Below are 27,682 nucleotides of genomic sequence, written 5' to 3'. Positions count from 1 at the left end.
TACAAACACTTCTGTTCCAACTTTTCTCCTCCTTCCCTCCACCCCCTCTCTTAGATGGCAGGCAATCCCATACATGTAAAACATGTTAAAGTATAAGTTAAATACAATATGTTTTACATTTTAACTTAATAATGTAGGTGCTCTTTAGTGTTCAAATGTGGATTGTTAGATACACATGTGTTCTTTTTCATTTCTTCATTCTGAAATTTGAAACACAGAAGTACCCTAACTCTATCCTTATGCTTTGGGGTGTTTTTAAACTTTTTTCTTTACTTTTCTAAATAAAAATAATGTCCGTTATGGCTGAATTTTCAAAAAAAAAGTTCATTTTTAAAAATAAATAAAATTCCTTGGGTGTACACAGTAAGAAAATGTACTGAGCAGGTATATTCCACATCCCTCTTCCTCCTTTTCTACTATTATAACTTCTAGCTCTTATTTGAGGACAAGCTGGAACATTACAATTTCATAGCATTCAGTTTCATTTGCCTTGTAGCTGTTGTTTTCAATTAAATGTTTGAAGTCAGCTTGAGTATTTTTTCCAAGTGATTTTTAGTAGTCTTATGTTTCCTCTTTTGTAAATGGTCTGTTTCTGAAAGAACTGATGGATTCTGAATGCAGATGGAACTGTACTATTTTCACTTTATTTTTTTTTGGTGAGTTTTGTTCTTTTAGTCTGTTTCTTCTTCCACAATATGTTTAATATGGAAATATATTTTACATGAATGCACATCTCGTTATTCATCTTAAGGAGGGTAGAGAGGGAAGAAGAAAGAAAATGTGTAACTCAAAAAATTTTAAATGAATGTTTAAAAATTGTCTTTACTTGTAATCATTATAAAAAAATAAATAGCTGTGTGACCCTGGGCAAAGCAGTTAATGCTGTTTGCCTTAGTTTCCTCATCTGTAAAATGAGCTGGAGAAGAAAGTATATGCAGTATCTTTGCCAAGAAAACTTTAAAAAACTTCAAATGAATTCACAAAGAGTTTGATCAACAACATGGTGGAAGTAATTTTAGTTTTAAAAATGGAAGAAAAAACATTCTTGGGGGAAATGGGGAATCTATGTATGCATAATATTTATGCCTTATTAGATATGATTGTTACGCTGGTTTTTGCTTTTTTTTTTTCTTTCATGAAGAGATAGGAGCCAGTTTAAGAGAAATCTTTCTAAAAGAGTTAAGATGAGTTTTAACTAGAAATTATTGTGGCTTAGAAACAAAAGACTCCAGTTAAGCATTCTTTTAAGATTACAAGGGATGTTGTGTGACTAATGAGTCCCACTATTGACCTCTCTTTTTAGCCAATATCAGATCATTTTGAAGGTTACTGCTTCACTATTAAGCACCCTGCCTTCTATTTTTTTTCACTATTTCCTTGAGGAATTTTTTTGTTCCTCCAGATAAATTTCATTATATTTTTTTCTATCTTAATAAAATAATCCTTTGGTAGTTTGATTGGTATAGCATTGAAAAAGGAAGCTCTTAGAGGTGATATAGTCCTTTATATTAGATTGATTCAACCTAACTATAAGCAATTAATACTTTTCCAGTTATTTAAGTTTACCTTTTATTCCTGTAAAGGACATTTTGTGATTGTACTAATCTAATTCCTGGGTAGGTTTTGGACTCCCAAATACTTTCTACGTAATGTAATTGTGTTAAGTGATTTATATTTCTTCTTGCTGGGTTCTGTTGTATTATTAAGATCCTAGATTGAGGGCTGGAATTAACTTTAGAGGTCAAGCCCAACCCTTTATCTTTACAAATGAAGATATAAAGGCAGGGAGAGAAATTAAGGTAAATCACAAGAGGCTAGAAATTTGAAAAGCGAACCAGAAATTTAATGAAGACCAGATAGAAAAACAACAGTCTTCAAAGTTACTTAAGAAAGACTAGAGCACAAGACCTGGCCCCTCACCCCACTTCTAAGAGTCCTAGAAGATTTACAAGAGCCACAGAAAATACAGTGATTGCTTCCCCAAAACCAACACATCAAGTTAGCTCCTGAACAAACAGAAGTGATTCCTCTTGGACAACAGGAGAGAGGGATGGAAGATGTGTGTTCTTCAGAAGGCTCCAAGACTGGCTCAGACAAAGACTTCCTTCACTCTTGTTGGCAATGGGGGACTCCCCAGATCCAAAAGAAGCTTCGTCCCTGCACCGATGCTCAGCCCCTCACCTGTGGTCCCTACTGTTTGCTGACTAGCTGGTTAAGCACATCCAGGGCCCCAGGCTGCTCCTGGGTCAGCTGCTCCAGGGAGCCCTTCTGCAGCCAGGCAGACGAGCACATCTGTTGCTGAAGCAGCCCGATTAGGTCCCTTGTTTTGACACCATTTGTTGGCCCTTGCTGGATGGGGAGAAACACTGACTCCTCAGGGCCGTCTGCCTGGCCTTCCTGCCCCCAAGGCTGCCTGGGCAGGGACAACTTCTGCTGCAGCTCCTGGGTCTGCTGCTCTAGTACTTGCCGGAACCTCTGCATTCCTGGATTGGGGACATGGGGACAGAACAGGGGAGAGGGAGTCAGAGGGTTAATGCACAGGTGGGTATATCGAGGCAGCCCTGGAGAGTGCCTTGTGCAAGAAACTCTCAGACACCACAAATGTTAGAAATGAAGCAGCTCTAAGACCATCTGGTTCTGCCTTCTCTCGGCCTACAAAGGAGGAAACTAAGGCAAGACAAAATAAGTGCCATTCCCAGTACCACATGGATGGCAAAGGTAGGTTTCCTGGCTCTTTTTCCAGCACAGCATTACTCCATTACATTTATATTATACTCACTACCCAGACTTCTCCAGAATCGATGCTTTGCCACACATTGCTCTAGCACCCACTGTGCGTTCTCCACTGCAGCCAAATTAGCCTGTTTATTGATCCCTGCACAAAATTACATCTCCTGCCTCATGTCTGGAATATCTCCCTGGACCTCAGTTTCCTTATCTGTAAGATGAAGGAATTGCTGTCCTAAGCTACTAAGTTCCTTCTGGTTCAAATCAATGATTGTTTGCTCTTCTTCTTAGAAGAGCACGATCTGTGTGATTTGGGAGGAGTTACTTTATTTGCCTCAATTTGTTCATCTATAAAATGGATAAGGTCTTTCCTAACTATAAATTTTTGATCAATACTTTTGAGTTAACAGCAAGATTACACAATGATCAAGTCTGATGAGATCATTCAGATCAGTTCCAATGATTTTGTGACAAAGAGAGCCATCTACACACAGAGAGGGGACTGTGGGAACTGAGGGTGAATACAACATAGCATTCTCACTCTTTTTGTTGTTGTTTGCTTGCATTTTATTTTCTCTCTCTCTCTTTTTTTTCCTTTTTGATCTGATTTTTCTTGTGCAGCAAGCTAATTGTGGAAATGTGTACAGAAGAACTGCACATGTTTAACATATATTAGATTACTTGCTATCTAAGGGAGAGGATGAGGGATAGGGGGGAAATTTGGAACACAAGGTTTTGCAAAGGTGAATACTGAAAATTATCTATGCATGTGGTTTGAAAATAAAAAGCTTTGATAAAAAAAGAAAAGTTTTAAAAAATACTTTGTGCTACTGTGTTCCTTAGTGTACAAATCTAGAGAGGAAGGTGGGAGACAGTTGGCTTTGCTCACCCAGTTGCAGCCGGTGAATCTTGTCTGTGAAGACCAGACGGAACCAGCCGGGCTCGAAGCACAGAAAACTTTTGCCACAGTGCAGCAGCACTTTGTTTCCTAGGAAACGGCGAAACAGCAACAGCTCCTCCTCAAAGGTGCCCGTGTGTAGGTACTGGGGGCAGCCACGGGTGTGGGGTGAGTGGGTGGAGAATCAGAACCCAGGGAGTCTAAATCAGGTCTCCAAAAAGCCTCCCCATTCCCAGAGCATCCCCATTCACCCACTACCACCATGAGCTTCCTCTTTCTCACACTCACCCTCCTGAGATCTATCCAGACATATAAGCCAGAATTGCGGTTGAGAAAAGGGATGCCCAGAGTTTTTAGCTCATCTGTGATGTAGGTGTGGGCAGCCTTGAGTCTCGACTGGTTAGTCGGCAGGTAAACTTGATTGATCCAATCTACTCAGGGAAAGAGAGACTCCAACGTTTCTTATTACTTTAATGGTAATTAATTAATGCTTATTAATAATAATTAGGGTTTTTGGGGGGTTGCTATCCTTCATATCCCAATGCTTGACATATAGGAGGTGATTATTAATGTTTGCTGATTTAAGCCTGACCCTCAGAGTACCAAATCAATCAAATATTTTTAAGCACTTACTATGCGCTGCACACTATGTTAGTAGAGGGGCCTTTCTACCACACATGATATCTCTCTTGGGTACAGGTTACATTATGTCCAAATCAGATTATAACTAGAGTGTTTCATTCTGGGCATTCAGTTCTGGGAACCACATTTGGAAACTAACTAACTAAATCGTGTTTAAAGAAAGGCAACAAGAAGAATTAAGAGACCAGAGACTATGCTTTGGATGAGATGTTCCTAAAGTCTTAATAAAATTTGAAGTTATTAAAGCTATTGTTTAAATTTAAATGTAAAAAGTTTAAATTTAAGCTATTAAGGCTTAAAATGGCATCAAAACTTTTGGGATATCCTAGAGATAAAGATTTACTGGAAAAATAAAGATGTTTGAATTGGAAAGGGAAGACATGGAAGAGATAGATTTTTCAGGAGTCTGAAAGGCTGTTTTTTGGAATAGAGAGCAGACTCATTTTGCTTGTCCTTCCAGGGCAGGGGAAAGAGTAAAGTGGATGCTATCTTGGGGGGGGGGGAAGGGGGGAAATTGGAATACAAGGTTTTGCAAGGGTTAATGTTGAAAAATTATCCATGTAGATCTGAAAATGAAAAAGCTTTTACTAAAAAAGAGTAAATTTGAAGGTACTCTGAGTTAGGTTTAGAAGTGCCTCCTAATGGCTTTCCATAATGAGAGGGAGATATATGTGTGTGTGTGTGTGTGTGTGTGTGTGTGTGTGTGTGTGTGTGTGTGTGTAATAACTTTGATGGTCTCTGAGGTCCCTTCCAAGCTCTGAGCTGCCGGATTCAATCACACCATCTCCAAGCCCAATGCCAATAATCATAGGATTGAAAAATCATAGACCTGGAACTAGAGAAGTCTCCAAAGACCATCCAGGTCAACCTTCTCATATTACATATGACAGAAAGGCAGTCACTTATTAAACACTGACTATATGCTGGCTACCAGAAGACCAAAAAAAGAGAAGTCTTTGACCTTGAGGAACTGATAGTCTGCTGAGGAGGGGAGATGCTACAACATGTGTTTGATTAAATATATCCAGAATAATATGAGAGAAGGGAGACAATGCTAATTATGGGCATCAAGGAAGGCTTCCCATACAATGTGGCCTATGAGCTAAATCTTGAAGGAAGCTGAAGACTGTAAAAGGTAGAGATGAAGAAGGAGTTAGGGACAGCACAAGGACCAACTTGGCTACAATTTGAGGAAGGCAAAGTAAAGCAGGAAAGGCAGGCTGGATCTAGACTGTGAAGGGCTAACAAGTTTGCATTAGTGCCTGATACATGGCAAGTGTTGATGGGCTAAGTGATTGAGAGACCAGAAAGTGGGGTTCCCAAAGTGTAGATGATGCAATAGATGGTGAAGGCTTGAACGAGGATAACAACCTTGTGAGTGGAGAGAAGGGGGTGCCCACAAGAGATGTTGTGGAGGAACAAATGGCATGACTCTTCAAGTAACTAGATATAGGGAGATGATGAAGGGAGGAGAAGTCAAGGATGACTCCAAATGTGAAAAGTGGTGGGAATGGAAAGAAGCATGAGAATGCTGCTCTCAAAAGAAATAGAAAAGTTTGGTAAAGAGGTGACTGTTAGGAAGAACCAGGGAGATACCGATCCCATTTCTGGCACACTGGATTAGAGATGCCTCTGAGACTTCTGGGTATCCAAAGTGATGCAGGCCTGGAGCTCGAGTGAGAAACTGAGTCAAATGCATACAATTGTCCTACAAAGCTGACCAGTCACTAAGAGTTAGGATATAAAGAAAGAAAATAAGAGGGATTCACAATTAAGGACTTGGATGATGATCCAGTAAAGGAAACTGAGAAGAAGTGATCAGAGAGAGAGGAGGAGAATCAAACAGAAGTGAAGAAACAAGAGAAACCCAAAGCAGATAAACTCTAGAAAGGAGTTAATGGAGAAGGTGGTGGAGAGCTTTTTGTAACCCTTACATCATTCAGCACCATAAATGATGAAATCTACCATCCCACTGAATGCATCACTCAAGGATAATGGGGCACCCCCCCCATCCTCCATCCCACTCCCCTTCCCACCACCACTGGGTCCAAATAGTCACCATGGTCCCGCAGCAGCTGAGCTATCTGGTATTGGATGATACCACTTATGCCATGGAAGTAGCACAGATTGGCCACGGCTGCAGCCACGTCCCTGTTTTCTGTATACAGCGCGCCAAGGCGAATCCCAGATATTCCAAAGTCCTACAGAGAAGACACGTCCAGACAATCTATCATGATCCCTTCCCTTTCCCCAGCTGTCTCTAACTCCTTTCTCTTACTTATAACGTCATAGTGCTCACCTTGCTGGTCCCCCACATGACATGAGTCCTTTGAGGGTCCGGTAGCCTGCAGGGAGGACAAAAGGGGGAGGGGTTATAGGATAGTTGGGGTCAGTTCTGGAATGTCATCAAGTCATCAAAGGTTAGTACCAGTGCAGAGGACTCAGCATTTCTTTCAGTGAGCATGAGCAAGGGAGAGGTTCTTGTTCTAAAGTAGAAAGAGTTCCCATGAGCCCTGACTGTAAGTGTTCCATGGTGTCTGACACTGGCCAATTCATGAGAAGCAGGCAGGACATAGCAGTTGTTGTCAAGGCTGTAGCCGTTGCTGGTCTTGTAACAGACCACAGATCTGTCCAGAGAGCATGGACTGGGGGTGTCTTCCCTGAAGGGGTCAGTCCAATAAGAACGCTCCTCAAGGACATGCTAGCACACCTGGCCATACTCTAGGAAAGTCTATGCACAGGATAATTGTCACCCGGCCTCCGGTGACCTCGGGCATCCCGAAGCACAGCCTGACACACAAATATTCCCAAGTAAAGCATAATTAACTCGGGGGGCAGCGGACACAGACATACAGGAAAATATACAAAGTTCCTCTTGCTTCCCCGCTCTCCTGTGAAGGAGCAGCAAAAGATTTTCTTGCTTTATTTGCTGTCAATATAATCAGCTCTTAAGCCATGGTATAAGGGTCAGTTTTAGAAATACCATTCTGGGTTTTTCTCTACTTTTAACTAGTTTCTAAAAACAAGATTAGAGTAGGGAAGAGCCCTCCTTTGGGGCAGACTGCCTGCTTTCTCAGCTCAGCTACCCTCACTGCCTGATTTCAGTTAATATTTGGGGGCCGAAGTGTCAAACACAGCACACGTGGCCCAAACACTCCCAAGTATATCCCAAACCAATTAAAATATAAAAATAAATTATTATAAATTATAAAATCAAATATCCTATTTGATTTTAATGGGTTAATGCATTAATAAAAAATACACATATGGTTTTCTAATCAATATATGACCTGCAGGGATCTTTTTGTATGATTTAGTAATCCCCATTTCTATTTGAATCTGACACCTCTGCTTTAGGTGAATATCAGGCTATATAAATTCTGAATGAAAATGGGCTGTTATTTAAGAGGAATAAGAGAGAATGACCTAGTTAAAAAAGTGCCCCTCAAGGGCCAGTAATTGCCAGCTCACCTGTCCATGCTCAGCACACTGTGGAACGTGGCTGACTCATCAAACACTGACAGCATGTAAATCTCATCCAGGATGATGTGCAGCTCATGCCTAGAGATGAGGAGGGAGGACAGTTCAGTATGATCAATATAATTCTTCTGAGCTCAATAGGTCTGCTCTTTATGGGGTTTACCATAGCTATACCACCTGTTCAAGCAGCCCCAGAAAGGCCAGAAGGGCCAATAGAAGTTGGCAATACCATCTCCCAGAGCACTCAGAGAAGCTAACAGCTTGCCCCAAAATCACCTATTTGGAAAGCCAAGGAGCTGGGATTCCAACCAAAGCTCTTTCCATGACCCCATGTAGCCTGCCACCATCTCTTCTGACTCAAGTTTTTCATCTTGGGCCTATTCTCTCCAACTCATTGGAGAAACCCAAAGAGCATGGACAAAAATAGCAGTCCATGGACAATAAGAACAGCCTCCATCCATGGGCAATGAGTAGCTTCATTCACCGACAATAAGAGCAGCCCCAGTCATGCACAATACGAGCAGCCCCATCCATGGACAGTAAGAGCAGCCCTATCATAGACAATAAGAGCATCCCCCATCCATGAGCAATAAGAGTAGTTCCATTCACAGACAATAAGAGGAGCCCCATCCATGAACAGTAAGAGCAGCCCTATCCATGGACAATTAGAACAGCCCCAGTCATGCACAATAAGAGCAGCCCCCACCCATGGGCAAAAAGAATAGCCCTCACCCATAGGCAATAAAAGCAGCCCCCATCCATGGGCAATAAGAGTAGTTCTATTCACAGACAATAAGAGCAGCCCCAGTCATGCACAATAAGAACAGCCCTATCCATGCATGATAAAAGCAGCCTCATCCATGGACAGTAAGAGCAGCCCACATCCACTGGACAAGAAGTGCAGTTGCAGTCTCTATCCTTGGACAATAAGAGCAACTCTCATTTCGTATGCCCTTGGTTTCCACAGGTGAAAGAGAATTATGCACATTTGCAAAGTACTTTACAAATTCTTTTTAATTCCATCCTTACAACAACCTGTGAGGTTACATGACCCATATGTTGTGAGAAGCTGAGCAAGTTGTCCAGAGTCACTTAATAATAATAAGTAACATTTATAGAGCACCTACTAGGTGCTAAGACTATTTTAAGCCCTTTACAAATATTATCTCATTTGATTCTCCTCACAACAATCTTAGGAGATGGGTAGCTTTTTTGTTATTAAATCATTTTTCATTCATGTGATTCTCTGTAACCTCATCTAGGGTTTCCTGGAAAAGACACTGGAGTACTTGGCCATTCCTTCTCCAGCTCATTTTACAGATGAGAAAACTGAGGCAAACAGAGTAAAGTAATTTGTCTAATATCACACAGCTGAGAATTATCGAGCCTGGATTTGAACTTGGTTCTTTCTGACTCCTGACTCAGTGTTCAGTAAAGCAACCTCACATACAGAAAGCATCAAAGGGAAGATCTGATTCCAAGATAAAATTTGACTCCAGGATAAGTCTTCCATCCACTCTCTCCTGCTAGGATGCTAGGGACCGGACCCTTTGGGCAAAACCTCTGAGATTTGATCACAAGCCTTTCTCGAGGCTTGGGAATATTACTTCTCCCATGGTGACCCAGATTTGTAATAGGAATGGAAATAGTACTGGCCCAGAAATTACCCAAAAGTCATTAATTAGTTCTGGCCCAGCTTAGGGGAACTAATGGCTTCCATTTTCCTTATCTGAAAAATGGGGATATTATATTTTGAGTGATTGTTTTTAGAATCTAGTGTTTGAAAGGCTATGAAAGCAATTGAGAAAGCATAGCTCACTGAATGAAAATGAGGCACATAATTATTGCTGTGCCCAGTTTTAGCTCCAGCTTGACTTCTCAACTGTATAGACAATGGCATTCCCTCCTCTAGCCTGTAGGATGGAGGGAGAGATATGGTCATACCTCTTAGCAAACTCCAGGTATTCCAGCAGCTCTCCTTGGGAGTAGACATCACCCAGTGGATTCTGGGGGTTGATGAGAATTAGACCTTTGATGTGCACCCCCTGAAACCAAGCTGAGTGTCAAGGGAGTAGCAGAGACCCTTATGCCAACCCAGTCTCAGCCCTTAACTCCTTAACTCAGTCATTCAAAGTGGGCCCTTAACTCAGCCTTTAGAGCCTGAGCCTCTTCCATCAGGGAAAATGGAAGGAGACAGCCAAAAGCTATTTTTGAAGCAGAATGGGAAGAAAGGGATGATTGGGTATGAGTATCTGCAAAGGAAATAAGCCTTCACCTTGACAAGAGAAAGATGAAGAGAATCTGGCTTCCCAGAGGAAGCTACCTACAATCATGCTCAGGGACAAGTAATTAATTGATTACAATCAAATTCAATCATCCGACTGAATTAAACTGAATTCAAGTCAACAAATATTTAGTAAGTAAGCGCAAGGATTTGAAGCAACCTGAAAACTCCTTAAGGACATGGCCATCATCTTGGCTAAATTTTCTATCTCCCTATTGCCTAACACATTGCATTTCATACAGATGGTGCTTCATAAATAAATTAATGAATACCTGGCTCTCTTCCTCTATCAGCAGAGGCTGCCCCAAGCTTACAGAACCCCTCGTACCTCAGACCTGGCTCTCTGCAAGGCCATTTCCAGTTTCTCCACGGTAAGTTGGAAGGGGCGGGTGTTGGTCTCTGTAATCTGGAAGAAACCCAAACTCTGGCTGAATCACCTGCTCAGAACTCTGGAGGCCCTTCCCTGACATCACCAGCTCAAGGAGAAGACCTCTGCCTCCTCACCAGAGTACCTATAAACCCATTCTCAGTGTCATTCCCAGGAAAGTTCAGCACCATCTGGATGGACAGTGACAGGGGGACCCAAGTCTGACCTTGCTGTCCAGGTGAGCATAGACCAGCTGGACATTCCCATAGAGGTAGGTATTGTTGACGATTCCACCATAGAAGGGAGTAGGGATCATAAGGGCCTCTGAAATAAAGGCAGAAAAGACATCATCAGCCTCCGACCAATGTCTAGAATATGTTTTCCACCCAGATCACTAGAACCAATCTAGAAAGTTTTTTTTCCAAATGTTACATCATTGGTGATCTTTAAGTTGAGAGGGGTTTCAGAGGCTATCCAATTGAAGCAATAGCCAAACCCTCCCTTTAAAATATACCCAAATGGTCATCCACCATTACTTGAATTTCTCAAGAAAAGGAAAAGCCCCTTTCTCCAGAGGCAATCCATTACACTTTTAGATAGTTTTATCTGGTAAATGTTTTTAATCAATCCTGAATATGTTTCTCTTTTACTTTCACCCACTGTTCCTAGTTTGCCCACTAGGGTCACAAAAAACAAATCTAATCTCTATTCCACAAGAAGACTCTTTTAATACAACATAAAAAATAATAATAGCTAGCACTTATCTAGCACCTCTAACAAAGAGCTGTACAAATATCATCTCATTTCACCTGTACAACAACCCTGGGGATTGGGGAGGGGATAGTTGCTACTATTATGAGGTCCATTTTACAGCTGAAAAACTTAGACAGAAAAAATTGAATGACAGAGTCACACTGCTAGACAGTGATGTAGGATTTGAACTCGGGTCTTCCTGGCTGCCTCTATAAAGGCAGATATCATGGCCTTCAGAAGCCTCTTCTTGTCCAAGCTAACCATCCTCCATTTCCTGCAATAAATGACGCTATAGATTTTAAACCACTCTGCTCACTCCCCTCTGGAAGCATTTCACTTTATCAATTTCCCTCCTAAAATGTGGTCTACAGAATGGAACGCTATGCTCCAGTTATGGTCCGACCAGGGCCAAGGACAGTGTAACCATCACTTCCTAGACCTGGATGCTCTGTTTTGCTTAATACAATCTAAGATTTAAAAAAAGCATTTTAATTTTTGTTTGTTTAACCTGTTATATTATATTATTGACTCTTATTCTGTGCTTACAACCCACAAAAATGCTGGGTTTTTTTTAGATATAGTTCTGGTTAGCCATTCTTCCTCCATCATATAATTTTGTGATTGATTTTTTAAGTCCAAACACAGAATTAAAGACTTTCCCAAATTCTTTGCTAAAATCTGGCAAACTATGTCCAGAAGTTTTTTTGTGTTTGGGCAATGTGATAAAACCTATGGACTCTTCAGAAAAAAAGTTTTTAAATATGTAAACTACATAGGATTACAAAGGTAATATTGAAATACAGTTATCAAAATATTTTTAAAACAAGTTCATGGGCCCCCAAGTTAAAACTCCTTGATTTTAGAGAATTCCCCTGTTTCAATCCTAAATCCTAAATTGGAATGTCCATTTTCTCTCTAAGGTCCTATCATGTCTGTTTCAGCAATCAGTTCTCCTTGGTGAAAATCAGGTCCAGAAGAGAGTTCTCTTTGTGGTCCTTAATGCAGGGATTTTCACATTTTAAAAGATGAAATGATCATTAAGGCTGGCCAATAAAGTATTATCAGATAGGTTTTGGACAACAAGAGCTCCAAAAGCTGTCCAGATAACTGAAGTTCCTCATTACTACTATATTATATCTCTTTCCCAGACTCATAATCTAGTTCCTCTTTCTGTCCAGGTGGTCTGTAGTATACTCCAATAACAATGTTGCTTTTGATCCTGCCTTGGTTGATTGTCATCCCAATGTTCTCTATCATGTTTACCTGCTCTGGCTCCTGGGTTTTCCAAGAGTATATATTCTTATTTTCTTGTTTCTCCCTATTACCTACCCTCTTCCTTTTAAATATAATTCCCAAGCCATACTGCTCTTCATATTGTTTATGGCCCAGAAATAAAGTATGGGTATAAGGTAACAGAGCTGTTAGATAAGGGGGGATACATTAGTAAAGCCATGGATTGTATTATTAATTTCTTTCTTGGAATTAGTGTCCTGTTAATTTGTGAGTGTATCTCTTGTTATTCTCACTCCTCCAACACGTTCACTGTTGGGTTTTTGGTAAGGCAATTTCCACTCTAGCAATATAAAGAGTTTCTTCCAAAACTTTTCTTCGTTCACAGTTTACTCTAGGCTCACTATTGCATTCTCACTCACCCACCATGCCCATGACTTTATACTCACATCTTATTACTGAACCACAAATAATATCTCCCAACTTGATCACCTCATTTACCAGAACTGGTTCCAAATGATTATTGCTCCAAAAATGTAATGCATTCTCAAAGAATGATAATAATAATTGCTAACACTATTATAGTCCTTTCGGGCTCACAAAGGATCTTTCAGAATTGAATCTCACAACAATCTTAAAAGGTAGGGAATGCAAATATCATTTATTTTTATTTTACAAATTAGGAAATTATTTAAGAAAGGTGTTTCCTGAATCACTCTGCTAATAAGTTGTTCAATGGAAGATTCAAACCCAAGTTCTCCCATTTTAAGAGATCATCTTACTGTACCATGATGCTTCTCAAACATGGAGGGCTTGGATAGTGCCTACTTACCCCCAGAGTCACACAGAACTGTGGCCAGTGCGGAGAAGACAGAGCCGCAGCCATTGAACAGGATCACCTGAGGGCAACACATCAGGTGCACGGATGTATCTAGCACCCACAGGACCAATAACCTGCCACCTATCTAAAGTGAGCTAGCAATCCTGTCTATCATTCCCAAAAGGGAGAAAGGGGAAGCATAAGAAGAGGCCCAGAAGGCTCCAATTTGGGCAACATGGCTTTGTTCATTTTTGGCAACCCCAAGTAGTCCAAAGATGGGTGGGAGAGCTCCTGGGAAGGGACAGCAAAGCAAAACAGAATTGTGAGATATAAAATCAACTCTTCAGAGCTGGAAGGGACCTTAGAGGTCATCTAAGTGAACACTCAATTTATTTAGTGAGGCAAAATGGGGTTAAATATCAGCTGTCTGAGGCCTGATTTGAATTCAGAATCTCCAGCTCCAGGACTGTACCACCTAGTTGCCTTAAACCCTCTCATTTTAAAGAACAGGAATTCCTAAAATAAGTGACTGATGAAAGTCACATGGGTAATATGAGAGTGGTGGGGACTAGGAAGGAGGCAAGACAAGTTTTCAGAGAGAAAAGCTCACAGATTCTCTACCCTTGTATGCTTGCTCTTAAATTTGCCCTTAAACAATAGCTCTTCTATTAGACTGTCAGTTGTTTGAGGACAGGGACCTTTCCCAGTTCCTAGAACAGTGTCCTTAATGTATGTACTTAATAAATGCTTTATGATTGATTGAATGGAAAAAAGACCTCCAACTTTTCTTTCTTTCTTTTTACCTTTCATCCTTCCTTCCTTCCTTTCTTTCCTTCTTTCTTTTTTCCTTCCTTCTCTCTCTCTTTCTTCCTTCCTTCTTTTATTTCTTCCTTTTTTCTTTTTTCCTCTCTCCTTTCTTGGCTTTCTTTTGTTTTTCCCCCTTTCTTTTTTCTTTCTTCATTCCCTCTTCCTTTCCTTCTCTCATTTTTTCTTCCTTTCTTTCTTTTTTTCTTCCTTTTCTTTCTCCTTCCTTCCTTTTCTTTTTTCTTTCTTTTTTGTTTTCTTTCTTCTTTCCTTTTTCCTCTTTCTTTCTCCTTCTTGCCTACCTTTTTTTTTACATTTTTTCTTTTCTCTTTCCCTCTCTCTCTCCCTTCTTTCCTTTCTCTTTTTCTCTTTCATCTTCCTTCTTTTATTCTTCCTTCCTCCCTACCTTCTTTTCTTCTTTTCTTTCTTTCCTTTTCTCTTCTTTCTCCTTTACTTTTTTCTCTTTCTCTATTTTTTCTTTCTTTAGCTCTTTCTTTTTCTTTCTAATTTTCCTTCCTTCTTTTTCTTTCTCTCTTTCTTTTTCTTTCTTTCTTTCAATTGAGAAAAAGGCAAGAACTTTCTTCTGGGACTAGTAAGGACCAGAGGGCATGGGGCTGATGACTCACATTTTCTGGCTTGAGTGGATTGGGAGACTTGCAGTAATAGGTCAAGAACCGAGCCATTTCTTCACGGAGGCTGTAACAAAGATACACAGGCAGAGTCACTGTCCAGGGAACCCACGACTTCTCCCAAATCATAGGATTTCTTGCCCCAAATTGTCTTCATTCTGGATTGAACATAAGTTCTTTTACTATACCACCGGGCATAGCCCAGGGCCAGAGGAATGTCTCAGTTTTTGTCTGGAGGTTCCTTCCTGCCCATCCAAACAGGCAAGGAGAGAACCAAGGAGTCCAGCCTATGTGCCTTTAAGCTAGAACGAGATCACAAACCAACCCAATTTCCACTGAACCAGGCCCAAGATAAAAGAGACATAGGCATAGAATCACAGTGGCTTAGAAGTCATTGAGTCCTATCTATACATAGACAGAAATTCTCTCTTCAGCAATTAGTCATTCAGCCTTAAAGACCCCTTGGGATGGGGAATCCACTACTTTCCATGTTGGGTTCAGCTCTACTCAGGAACATGATGGGGCCAGCTAAGACTATTGCTAAAATGACACTGTAAGCATTTGCACCTCAGAAATTAAGAATCACTGCAAACCAGGGCTTGGTTTATTATTCTATCAACTGTCCAGATTTTTAAAAGTGATAAAAGATAATACCTTCGAATATACCTGCCAAAACAGACGGAGGAACTATATGAACAAAAACACAAAACACTTTTTATACAAATAAACTCAGATCTAAATAAAAGAAATAATATCTATTGTTCATGGGTAGATAAAACCCATATAATTTTTTTAAATGACAATTTTACCCAACTAATCCATTTATTCAATGTCATTCCAGTTAAATTATTTTTAGAATTATTTTATGAAGTTAGAAAAAATAACAAAGTTAATTTGGAAGAACAAAAGCTCAAGAACTTCAAAGGAACAAAGAAAAAAGATGTAAAGGAAGTAGTTTCAATAGTATCAGACCTTAAACTGTATTATAAGGGAGAACACTGTTATATGTAAAAAGGACAATATAATTATTACAAGTTAAAATTTTCTAGAAAAAAATAAAACCCATGTATCCAAGAATAGAAGAAATACAGAAAATTGGGGGAAAACTTTCAAAGACAATCTCCAGCATAGGATATAAATTGGGTTGCAATATTGCTGTGGTGTAGGAAATGAGCTGATTGATTTAGAAAAGCATGGAAAGACTTAGACCTATGAAAGAAGAAACTATCCACCTTGAGAGAGAGAAGACAAGTGTAAAGAAGCATAGTATGGTTCTATAGATACATGTATGAGTATATGTGTGTACATATGTATATGTTTATAGAAATCTATGTGTATGAACATATATCCTCACTTAAGTGCAGTCTTCTTTAATATGTGTCTGGGACATGGAAGGGAAAATAAAGTAAAAAACAAAGAACAAAATAAAATCAACAAGGAAGCCAAAAAAAAATTTAAAAAGCCGGGAAGCTTTAAAAACAATATATAGTATTTATTACATAGATTTTCTTGAAATGGAAATGCCTTGCTTTATTTTGAATTCTCTCTTCTGTTCTGCTGTGTACATGGACATATTTTCCTTTTTCTTTTCTTATTTTATATTTAAGTTTAAAATTGAAAAAATTTATTAAAAGAAACAAAAGAAAGTGATGGAGAAAAGGTTAATAATGCATATGAAACTGAAAAGTATGTGTGTGTGCATAAATTTTTTTTTGATGTTGTTATTCCTGCTGGAGAACCTGTTGTTAAATATTTACCAGCACAGTCCTGACTCTATTTGGTGGGAAGTTTTTCTTTGTGTCCTATTGAAATATGCATCTCTTAGTTCTATTCCCTTGGACCAAGAAAAACAAGGCTAATCCCTCTTCCACATGAGGATCTTTCAAATGAAATACTTATTTTCTATAATTAAAGGTGTTCAAATCCCCAAATTTAAAATTTGAGGTGTTTTCTTGGGATTTTTTGAGGGTTATTTTTAATCAGACCTATGTTTATTAATATAGGGAATACAAAGGGAGAAAAAGAAAACCCTCTGCTAATTCAGACTCAGTTGATACTGGTGTGTTACACTGGATATTAATCAGTGACTTGCCCAGGATCACATGACCAGTGAATCTGATCCAGTTCTTTCTAATTCTCAAGCCAGCTCTTTAACAGCCCCTAACACTGCCTAACGCATCAAGATCAAAGGAGAATCTACCAAGTTTAAATATCTTCTCCCTTTTGCTCCAACCTACTATTTTTTAAGGTTCAGAGATGAGAAGTGCCCATTAGTTCCCCTGGTGGGAAACAGGAAGCCCAGAACTTGAACTCAGGGTTTTTGATTCTAAGTCAAGGCTCGGTCCAGTATATCTCACTCTTTCCTCTTTCCCCAGTGCCCCCTCCGTTCACCTTGAATGCTAGCAGGACAGAACCCCGGGCTACTTACAACATGTGTCCCCTCCAGTCTTGATACTGTAGTAAGGAAGGTTCGATGTGATGCATATCACTCTGACTCAGCTGTTGGCAAAAAGGAAGATGGCCCTAAGGATGTCCTCCAGTAAATAGTCCACCCAGGTGAGCCACCCAGGTATCAGCCCCAGATAAACAGGCTGCACACAAAGGCTGATATTATAAATGAATAGCACAGGCTCCTCCTGCACCCATCAGCCATGCAGCCTAGCTCTTACAAATGCCCTTGCCTCTCACCCTAAAAATGGCTGATGATACTTTCCAGACACTCAACCTGGGAGGTTCCTATTTATTTTTACTTCCAGGGTGTTGCAAGCACTGATCCAAGCCTACCCAAGAACACAGGGAAGGAGGGGTCAAAGCTTGTAACACCATCATTACTACTCAATGCTCTGCTTTCTCTTAGCATTTCCAACAGTCTATAGTATATGCTGCTTCCCATGATCCTTTGAGGAACACTCACAGCACAAGTAACACAAATACAGCCACATGAAAAAGGCTACCAAATTAACATGGCTCCCCAGAACCATAATGCTTTGCCATAAAGCAGTCACACCTGGCTTTCTTGCACTCCCTTCTGTTAATTCTAAAATACAGAAGTTCATTTAGGAAAACCAGCCCAAAAGCCTGGGTTAGCTCTGACTTTATAGATTAGTCACAAGTCTTGGGGATAGGATCTGGAAAGAAATTGGTACCCACATCAAAGTTACCGGAAGTAGCTGTTGTCTTCCAGACCCACATCCTTTTGTCCTACCTTCCTTTTATTTGGGAGGAGGGAGACGGGGTCCATACCTGTGATTTCATTGGCGTAAGAAACCACAATTGGGGAAATTCCCTCTATCAATGCAGATCATCCATTTTTCCACAATTTAAAAGTTTTTGAGAGAGATCTGGGCATGGAGAGTTTAAGGGGATTTCCCAGGATTCTGACACAAGGTCAGTACGTGTTCAAGTTGGAGTTCAAACTCAGATCCTCCTGACATTGAAGTTAGCTCCTTATGCCTTCTATTACCTTACTGCTTTTCTTCTTGATTGCCTAGTGGCAATCATCAAAAGGCCTCCTGTCTCTAATCTATCTTATCTGTTTCTGTCTTCCTTTTACTTGGGACCTTTGAAGCTAACCTGGATAGAAAGAAAGGGACCCCCGGGGGCCATGCTTACCCTTTTGGACAACAGATCAAAGCAGAGCTTGTTCTCACTGATCCCAAAATTAATGATGCCCTAGAAAAAGGAGGGAGAAAATTGAGTCACAGTTGGCTCTGAAGAGGAGCTGTAGTCTCCTGTTTTGTTGGGGGGGGTCTGCTTTTGGAATAAGATGGTGATGGCTGGTAAGAAGAACAAATGGTTCCCAAAGTGGAAGGCCAAAGCAAAATACAAACCCCCGGGTGTCCTACACGGTGCCTGATTGACATTGGACTCTCCTCTACTCAGAGTCCAGTTGAGTTTTCCAGGAACTGGGCTGAGACATTCTGAACTAGAAACCCACTTGTGATACCCATATGGACTTCCATCCATGGTCTGAGAGCAGAGTTAAAAGGTTCCTCCCTGGTAAGACAGGCCACTGACTGGACCCACGGGATCTCAGATCTAAAGTTGCAAAGGATCTCAAAGACCATCTAGCTTACCCATCATTCTATAGAGAAAGAAACTGAGCCCCAGAAGGATTATGGGAGAATTAGTAAGCATCATGGGCAGCAGAGGACCCAGGTTCCATGGCTCTGGAACAGGGTTCTTCCCACTGTTCTCTGTCAGATGCCTCCAAACCAGCTTTACCCTCAGCCATACTCACGTTGGGGTTCTTGTCTTCATCATATTTGTCTGCATAGTAGGCTGCATTGCCCTCATCATTGATACCACTTTTGAATTTGATGTCATTCCCTCGGTTGGAGAGGTAGGGGCTTCCCTGAAGGTGTCTGGTCCCAGGGTTACTCAGCCCATAGAAGACAGGGAACGTCTGTTCTGGTCCCTGAGGCGTTCTGGATCTCTTGGGGTCTTCGGGGGCCAAGCCAAAGCCCTGCCAAGACATCGGGGCTGCCGGGCCAGGGGAGGCTCCACTTCCCTGCTTGAGGATGTTGAGCATCTGGGCAAAGATGCTGAACATGCGGAACTCGTGATCCCGTTCCACCTCTAGGCGTCGCTGTTCCAGCTGGACCCTCTGCTCTTCCAGATGCAAGAATCTCTCCTCCATGGCCTGTTGGGATGTCAGCACCTTCAGCAGCAGTTCGTCCACAGGGTCTCGGATCCTCAAGCCCTTCCACTTCCTCCTGAGCCGGTGCACAGTGGGAAAATCAGGCTGGGGCCCTTCACTTGGGAGCTGGGAGGAGGAGGAGGCTAGGTTAGGGTCACTAAAACCTGCAAGAATGAGAGGGAATAGTTACTCTGGCACCAGGGCATGGGTCTCCCCACACCCATTATCCCAAAGCCTTTAGCTTAATGGGGGGTCCTGGGGAATGAGATAACTCATCTCAGGAATCATCAGAAAAGGTTATTTGGTACAGCAGTACTTGGACTAAATGACATCTGAAGTTCCCTCCTATGCTACATCTACAAGTTTAATTACTCACTTTATATCTCTGAGACTCAATGTTCAAATCTGTAAAATGGGGGGGGTAGTAATCAAGAAGCCCCAAGTTCAAATCCAGCCTCAGACACTTACTAGCTGTATGATACTGGGCAAGTCATTTAACCCTGTTTACCTCAGTTTCCTCATTTGTCAAATAAGCTGCAGAAGGAAATGGCAGACCACTCCAGTGTATTTGCCAAGAGAACTCCAAATGGATCACAGAGAGTCAGACTGACTAAAAACAACTAAACACAACAGCAATAACAACAGCATAAAATGGGGGTAATAAATAATAGCATTTACCTATCAGGGCTGATATAAAGATAAAATGAGATAATATGCAAAAAGTGCTTTACAACATTTTAAACACTGTCCAATGAGTTTCCTTGGCAAAGATACTGGAGTGGTTTGCCATTTCCTTCTCTGGCTCATTTTACAGATGAGGAAACTAAGGCAAACAGAGTTAAGTGACTTACCTAGGGTCACATGGCTAGCAAGTGTCTAAGGCTGGTTCTGAACTCAGGAAGATGAGACTTTCTGACTCCAGGCTAGGTGCTCTGTGCTCTGAAGCACTCCCTAGCTGCCCAATTACTTTCCATTACTTCCCCTGCTTCAATAGCACCAGCTAATTTGTCTCCTCCCCACTCCATGTATATTTTACCACCTCCATGCCTTTGCATTCTTAAAAGACCCTGCTTCTTCCCTTTCATCTCCAGGTCCTACACAAAGCCTTTCCTATCCCTTCCCAGTTACTGGTGCTTCTTCCCCCCAAAAACATTTTGTATATGCCTGAATTTACTTCTCTATGGTTTATACTTCCTTCCAGTAAATGATTAGCTTCCTGAGGGCAAGGAACACTTTCACTTTTGTCTTTCTGACTTATTCCCTGCACCTATCATTCAGTAGCCACTTAAAAATCAATAAACTTGTTATTAAGCTTCCTACTACGTGCAAGACAACGGGTCAAAGGAACATATCCAACTCCCTCATTTTGCAAATAAGGTGAGAGACGCAAGGTTAGGTGACAGCTAGTTTCTGAGTCAGGATTTGAACTCAGATCTTTTAGACTCCCAGTTCAGCTCTCCGTCTGCTGTTCCCCACTACCTGCTTCTACATTGAGTTGGATGCTTTTTAAAGTTCAGTTTAAGACTAGTCCATCTTTTCTCCTCTTTATCCGCTATGACCTTAAGCAAATCACATCTGGCCTCAGTTTCCCTCTTTGTAAAATGAGAAAGTTGGTCTATATGATCTCTATGGTTCCTTTCATCTCTATATCTAGGATTCTTGCCAGGTTCTCTCTCTTATCCACAGGGAACCTATCTAGCAAGTGAAGATACAGATAGATGTGCATGAAGTTGGCCCAGCAGATTGTCGATCATATTTTTCCCCTCTGTGGCTGATTCAGTTAGACCTCAAGGGGACTGGGGGTTAGACCCCAGTGCCCTCATCTCCAACCCCTTTTTCACTTTTGGTGGTGAGATCAGCATGGGGGGCTGCTGCAATATAAGGAAAAAACAAGGAGGCAAGAGAGTACAGTGAAACAATGACCTAGAACCCAGTCCCAGTTCTACCAACACTTAACAATGTGACTCGGTTTTCATTTGCCTCCATTTCAAACCTTTCATTTGCCTCCATTTCTTTATCTATTAAATGCAGGCCATGATCTTTGCCTCACAGGGTCATTGTGAACATCATCTGGGATGCCATATGTGCATTCACAACCCAAATATGGGGTTCTCTATGGACACAAGGTGGTGATTTGCTAACATCTGGAATCAGGGAAGTAGCAGCAGTCAGGAAGGAAGGCAATGGCAGAATAGGAAAATGGGTCACTGAAGACAGCATGCTTTGGGAAGGACAACAGGACAGTTTTCTTGGGCTCAGTGAGTCATTCTTAACTCCAGGGCTTCCCCGACAATGAATTCAGATCTCCTCTATTACTAAATTCCCTCATTTAAGTCCTAGTTCCTCCATATACGAGGTGCATGACAGATCGCACCTTTTACTCAGTTAAGATGATTTCTAGGGTCTTTCCAGCTCTAGAAGTCACCAAACACCCTATGATCTGTATTTGAAGAACCTTCTTCCCTCTCTCCTTCCCATCCCTGTACAATGAACCCACTCGGGATGGACATAAGACCAGCATATTGGATAATTTCCCGGAGCTTAACCCCTTCCAATAATCTGAAAGTCTTTTTGGAAAGTAGGTTCAGCATAACGGACAGTCAGTCACCTATCCTGCCTTTCAGAGAATTCCATGCACCCCACCTCCCCTGCCAACTCCCTACCTGAAGGTGACATACTGGTCTCGATAGGAATTTCTGCCCTGGACAGGGGGGAGTCATTCTGTCCCCTCTCCAGAAAGCAGTGCTCTGCTTGCTGGTCCTTGGGAGAGGTTGGCTGGTAGGTCATGGGGATAGGAGGTTCAGGGGTCGGCTCCTGTTCATCTGAGTCCACCTGCTCACACTTGATCTCCATCAGCTCTGATGGGTGCTGGGAATGACCGAAGGGGAGGTTGGGAGGGGTGAAGTGATGATGGTAACTTTCCACCAAGGCTCCGGGTAACTCAGGCTGAGTGACCACATTGCCCATCATGGGGTCATAGGCGATGGAAGGCCTGCTGGTAAGAACCCTGTCCATCACCTCGTAGAACTTCCACGTGCGGCCTCCCCGAGTGCCTTTGTTGCTGTCCTTGATCTTCCGGTATTCCAGTTTCATCTTCTTGATCTTTTCCCGGCACTGGTCCCCGGTCCGGTGGATCCCCTTGTCCCGGAGCACCTCGGCGATCCGGTTAAAGACGTGCTGGTTCCGAAGACAGCTCTCCAGCTCCAGCTGAACGGACTTGTCAGCCCACAGTTGGAGCAGCTCCATTACCTCGGGATCCGACCAATTGCTTCCCCGCTCATATTTTCTGCCCCGGAAATCCATGCGCCCACCCCGGACTGCCCCAGTCCTCTTGCCCTCCCCCGCCACAGGAGCCGTGAGGGGCATGGGGAAAGATCTGAGGTTGGGAAAAGAAAAGGGAGGGAGATGGACTGAATGGAGAGCTGGAAGGGAGGAGAGGAGGGTAGGGAAACTTCTTTAAGGCAGATATGGTGCCCCTGGGAGGAGAACGCAGGAAGCTGGGCCACGGAAGAAGAGGCTCAGAAGTTGAAGGTCCTGTGTGGGACTCAGTGAGAAAATAGAAAGAAAGAAGGTTGGAGTCAGGCTAGGGAAGAGAAAGTCAAAGAAGCAACCCTAATCCACTTTAAAAAAGCTGAATCACAGAACCTCAGTTCAAATCCTGGTCCTTCCTGTTACCTCTATGTCTGGGTCAGTCCCTTTACTTCTGTCTGTCCTCTTCTGAGAAGAGAATCAGATCTAAAGTCTCCTCTCGCTCTAAATCATGATCCTATGGTTTTCAGTTGCATTTAGACTACCTCTCTGAGCCTCAGTTTCCCCAGCTGCAAAAGCAGGCTAGATTGGGCTAGATCACTCCATAATCTTTAAAGTTCTATGATCTTACAATCCAGCACTGCTGACTAATACTAATTGGCTAGAGAAAAAGTGGCTTCAGCTCTGCGGTCCTCAGTTTCCTCGTTTGAAGAATAAGGGTCTTAAGCCAAGACACCTTAGGAAGAACTCTATAAAAACCTTGGTTTCTGGGATTGGGTTAAAAAAAAAAAAAAAAAAAAAGCTGATTTGTAACACTCACTAAAAGGCCTGAGTTTGGCCTCGGGCCCCTTTCCCAGCTCAGTGCAGACCCAAGCAGAAGGCTGGGGGAAGGGGAGTCCTCTGGTCCCCTAAGCCTCCCTGTCTCCCCGCTCTCTCTCAGCTCTCTGAGTCTCCCAGAAGCAGGAGTCCGTGGCTTGGCTCGGCTCGCATCCGCACGGCTTGGAGTTTGGTCTGGCTGCGTCCTCAGTGGTCCGGGACAACCCGCGAAGGCCGGCCCGGGAGAAAAGGTGGTGGTGGGTGGGTAGGTGGGATTGGGGGATGGAAGAGGGGGCTGGGGAGCAGGGCTGGCCGCCAGTTCACATCCGGGTTGACGGCACATGCGTGCAGCCTTTATTCCGGGATAACTTTGGCCCGTGTCAGTCAAATACTTCCCGGCATGTGGGGGCAGCTGGGCTGAACCGGGATAAAAAGGCTGCGCACGTGGCCCGCCCTCCGAAGCCCCTCCAGCCTAACGTCCTCCCCACCTCGGCCCAGACACACTAGCCCGGCTCTGAGACCTGGCCCCGGGGGGCTCTGGGACCCCAGCCCTGCTTCCCCTCTCCATCCTGCATCCCTCCTCCATCCTGCATCCCTCCTCCATCCTGCATCCCTCCTCCATCCTGCATCCCTCCTCCATCCAGTCTCCCAAGCTCCCCGTGCGCCCTGGGGCGGAGCTCCCTCTCCTGGAGCAGACATCCCGGGAGAGAGCCCCAACCGGCCAAGCCCTGGACAGCTCCCTGCGCAGCCCGACCGCTCTCCACCCCGCCCCCTCGCCGGCTCCCTCTCCTGCCCCGCCCCCAGGCAGGGAAAAAAAAGAGAGAGAGAGAGAAAGCTGGAGCCCCAGAGTTCGACTCGTCAAAGTTAGGTTCGAATCCCGACTCCGAGAGAGTAACCGAGGAACTGCGACCGTGAGAGTGGCCGTGCACAAACAAGTGGAAAGGCTCTCCCAGTTCCCCTCAGCTGATTCAAATCTCCCAGGCCGGCACCCGAATTTACAGCTGGGGAAACTGAGACCCAGACAGGGGAAGAGCAGGATTGCCACTCAAATCCTCCCATGCTTTCCCCTGCACCCACTCAGCTCTCCGAGTCCCACAGGCCCAAGGAAAGCACTTTGTCAACCCTAAAGGCCCCTGCGGATCTATTATGGCTCCCTCGGCCCCCAGCAGGGATCAGCTCTGCCAAACAGCGTGACAGGCAGGTGTGCAAGTGGAATATGGATATAATGCTGAAAAGGAGGAGGAGGAGGGTATCTATGATATCATCCGTTTAAGGAACTTTCGGTGTAAGACGTCTTCTGCCATAAAGGATCTCCAGGGTTGTTGGAGCTGAAAGGTTAAGTCTTTTACCCGAAAACTGACTACACGGTGGCTGAATGGTGTTAGATTTGAGACTCCAACCTAGCTTTTCCTACTCTAAGGACAGCTCCCTAACCACTAGGCTACATTGTATCTCCAGGAGAGAGTATAAAGACTAAATGTTGAGTGATATGTGTATCAACACCTCCCACAGACACATCCTCATATCTGAATGTAAATATTTGGATCAGGGATTTAGAGCTAGTAAGAAGTTTAGAGATGGTCTACTCCAAAGCACTTATTCTGAAGACAGGAAAGAGTTCAAGGGACTTCATCACACAGAGAGTAATAATACTAATAGTGCTATATTTGCTTAAAAAATAATAAGCTCATTTTAAGTATCAGGGCAATATAATGTCCTAAGATCTATGTGGTTCCCTCTTCTTTCGTTTTAGGAAGTTAATGGGAAAGTTATTAACTCGATTATAATTGAGCACTCAGGAAAATTCCCAATGTTTAGGCAAATATTAGGTTTTCTGCCTAAATTTATTTATCTCTAGTTAAATCTCAGCCTCTTTGCAATTGAGCAAAATTCAATTTACTAGAAATGTTTGGGTAATGGAACAAAAGATTACTATTATAGTTCCTATAGATAGACTTTCCTTGATAACTTCCTTCTTTATCTCAGTTCCAGTCTACCTTCATTTGACCTCTCTTGCCTAACTCAGCACTTAATAATTTGAGCTGTCTTCCTGCTTTTATACGGGACTCAATTCCATCTTTATATTCCCTCCTTCCCAGTTTTGATATTTGCTTCCCCCTTGAAGTTTTCAAGAGCATACTAGACACACACACAAAAAAATTGCTAAACCATGAATACTCTTAGTGGTAGCACTCATAATCAGATATAGTAATTAAAACTCTTCCCTCTCTAGAAGATTTAAATACCCATTGTAAGGAGGAAAAACTCTGCCTTCAAGAAAATTTTCTCCCTTCCCAGTGTGGGAAGAAATGCAGTTCTCAAGGTCTCTTCTGATTTGTTCCCCTCCCTCCACTAGGCAGTAAGTCAAATCTTGCTGAAATATCTGATACATTCATGTCATAATTAATTAGTAGGCTATGCAAAATAGCCAGATTATGTGCCCATAGCTAACTATAAATTAAGCATAATTAACTATACAATACATGTATGATGCTAATACAAAAATGAATGTATCAAAGAGAAAAATAATAAAACTAAAACATTCAGCAGTTAATACATGTATCAACAAATACACAATTACATGTAAGGTGCAAATTGTAATGGTAACAATTGGCATTACTATGTACTCTTTGTGTAACTGTTTCCCCAGGGATATTCTATTAGTCTGGTTAATAGTCAGATGTCTTCTGTGACCTGCTGAGTTATCTACTCAGTTATATTTGATAATACTGACTAGCCAGAACCCTAATCAGCCCTATAGTTCTACTTTCCTTAATCTGAGTTTATAACTCCCCTAACAGTGGTATTCATTCTCGAGGAACAGTATGCAAAGGCTTTATCATTTAAAGTGTTTCTGAAACACTCTCTAGGGAATCTGTCTGGAATTGGGGAATTCTAGAAATTGGAGCAAACGTAGTTTTCCAGTAAAATTCCTAGAGGAACAATCTAGGTATGGATCAAGGGAAAGGGATAAGTAATCTTGACCAGGTTTTTTTCTTATTATTATTTCCTGACTCCTTCCAACTTTGCCCAGAAAAGAACCTTGCAGATTATTTCAAAGGGTTCAGAGAATTTCGATTTCTTCTATTCCCACAGATGCCCAGCTGAGGGCAGTGTTTGTATTGGGAGCAAAGGATAGACTGACTACAGATACACAGCTCAATGAGTATCCCAGGCAAAAAATGACACAATGGCTCAGGTAACTTCCCAATAACTCCACAGCATATGCTCTACCAGACTTGGAAAGGCTTTGGAGGATTTCCTCCAGGGAGAGCTAATTGCAAATCGACCTACCTAAATTCATCAGAAAAGAAAGCTAGATAACATAGAACTAGTGGCTTTGGTTGTTTACTATATTTTTTATTTACTGTATTTATTATCTATATTTTTATATAATATATAAATATTTTATATATTTATATATGAAATATATAAATATTTTATATATTTATATATGAAATATATAAATATTTTATATATTTATATATGAAATATAGAAATATTTTATATATTTATATATGAAATATATAAATATTTTATATACTTATATATAAAATATATGTATATTTTATATATTTACTATATATTTATTTACTATATTCTTCCACTTCCAAGTTTTTATTCAGGCAATTTCTCCTCTTATCAGGAATGTCTCCTTTTCTCTCTCTCTTCACATGTGAAATTCCTTCCCATCTTTTGAAACCCTATCAAAGGAAGGAAACAGACATTTTTAAAGAACCTACTATGTGCCAACACTGCTAAGTGCCTTACCATTGCTATGTCTTTAGCCTGACTGTGCCCTGTGCCTATTTCTCCTATCCCATCTAATAATCCCCTCCCAGAAAACCAAAGCTTTCAGAGTCTGCTTCGCTACAGTAGCATTAGCCTTCTCTGCTGCTTCCTCCTTGCGTGACTTTTGAGAGATCATTTATCTTTTCAGAACCCCAATTTCTTTGTGGGAATTAAAATGAGAGGAGGAGAAGGTGCAATTCACAGGCTCATCTATCTAAAACTGCTATAGAATCTTTCATTTTACAATTGAGGATACTTTAGCCCCCAGAAGTCAAATGACTGTCTATGTGATTTTCCACAGATCTGACTATGTTACTGCCTTGTACTCTAATCTTTAGTGGCTCCCTATTACCTCCTAGTGGCAAATAAAAACTCTTCCTTTTGGTGATAGAAACTCTTCAGAATGTGATTCTTCCTACCTGTGGTTTCCACATTAGAATGTGAATTTTTCCAGGGCAAGAGCTGTTTTTAAATTTGGTTTGGCTTTTTAGTATTCCTACCTTCACCTCCTGCATTTTGTATAATACCTGGTACATGATAAGTGCTTAATAC

The 27,682-nt window shown here is 41.9% G+C and overlaps 1 protein-coding gene across 1 annotated transcript; it reads right to left on the bottom strand.

The window, feature by feature from the left end:
* Positions 1 to 1,581: 1,581 nt before the first annotated feature.
* Positions 1,582 to 23,806, bottom strand: LOC100927800 (1-aminocyclopropane-1-carboxylate synthase-like protein 1). The gene is made up of 15 exons (XM_023506338.2): positions 21,937 to 23,806; positions 18,875 to 19,437; positions 18,247 to 18,306; positions 17,063 to 17,133; positions 14,632 to 14,701; positions 13,214 to 13,280; positions 10,625 to 10,722; positions 10,360 to 10,437; positions 9,692 to 9,792; positions 7,739 to 7,828; positions 6,567 to 6,612; positions 6,327 to 6,468; positions 3,914 to 4,056; positions 3,617 to 3,770; positions 1,582 to 2,483 (listed from the first exon to the last, which is right to left on the bottom strand). The coding sequence occupies exons 1-15, from the start codon at positions 22,637 to 22,639 to the stop codon at positions 2,191 to 2,193; spliced, it is 2,679 nt and encodes an 892-aa protein (XP_023362106.1). The 5' UTR covers positions 22,640 to 23,806; the 3' UTR covers positions 1,582 to 2,190.
* Between the last annotated feature and the right edge of the window lie 3,876 nt (positions 23,807 to 27,682).

This window comes from Sarcophilus harrisii, chromosome 6 (genome assembly GCF_902635505.1).
Source record: "Sarcophilus harrisii chromosome 6, mSarHar1.11, whole genome shotgun sequence".
NCBI lineage: Eukaryota > Metazoa > Chordata > Mammalia > Dasyuromorphia > Dasyuridae > Sarcophilus > Sarcophilus harrisii.
The sequence above is the reverse complement of the archived record's forward strand: the minus strand, read 5'-3'. Positions and strand labels throughout refer to the sequence as shown.

What these genes read in the sequence shown, in the direction of transcription:
- LOC100927800 (XM_023506338.2), bottom strand. Translation starts at nt 22,639, where the DNA reads ATGCCCCTCACGGCTCCTGTGGCGGGGGAGGGCAAGAGGACTGGGGCA. An exon ending in ATCCACTCAAGCCAGAAAAT is followed by an intron (nt 13,281 to 14,631) that starts GTGAGTCATCAG and finishes TGTTGCCCTCAG; the next exon opens with GTGATCCTGTTCAATGGCTG. An exon ending in AGTTCTGTGTGACTCTGGGG is followed by an intron (nt 10,723 to 13,213) that starts GTAAGTAGGCAC and finishes CCTTTATTTCAG; the next exon opens with AGGCCCTTATGATCCCTACT.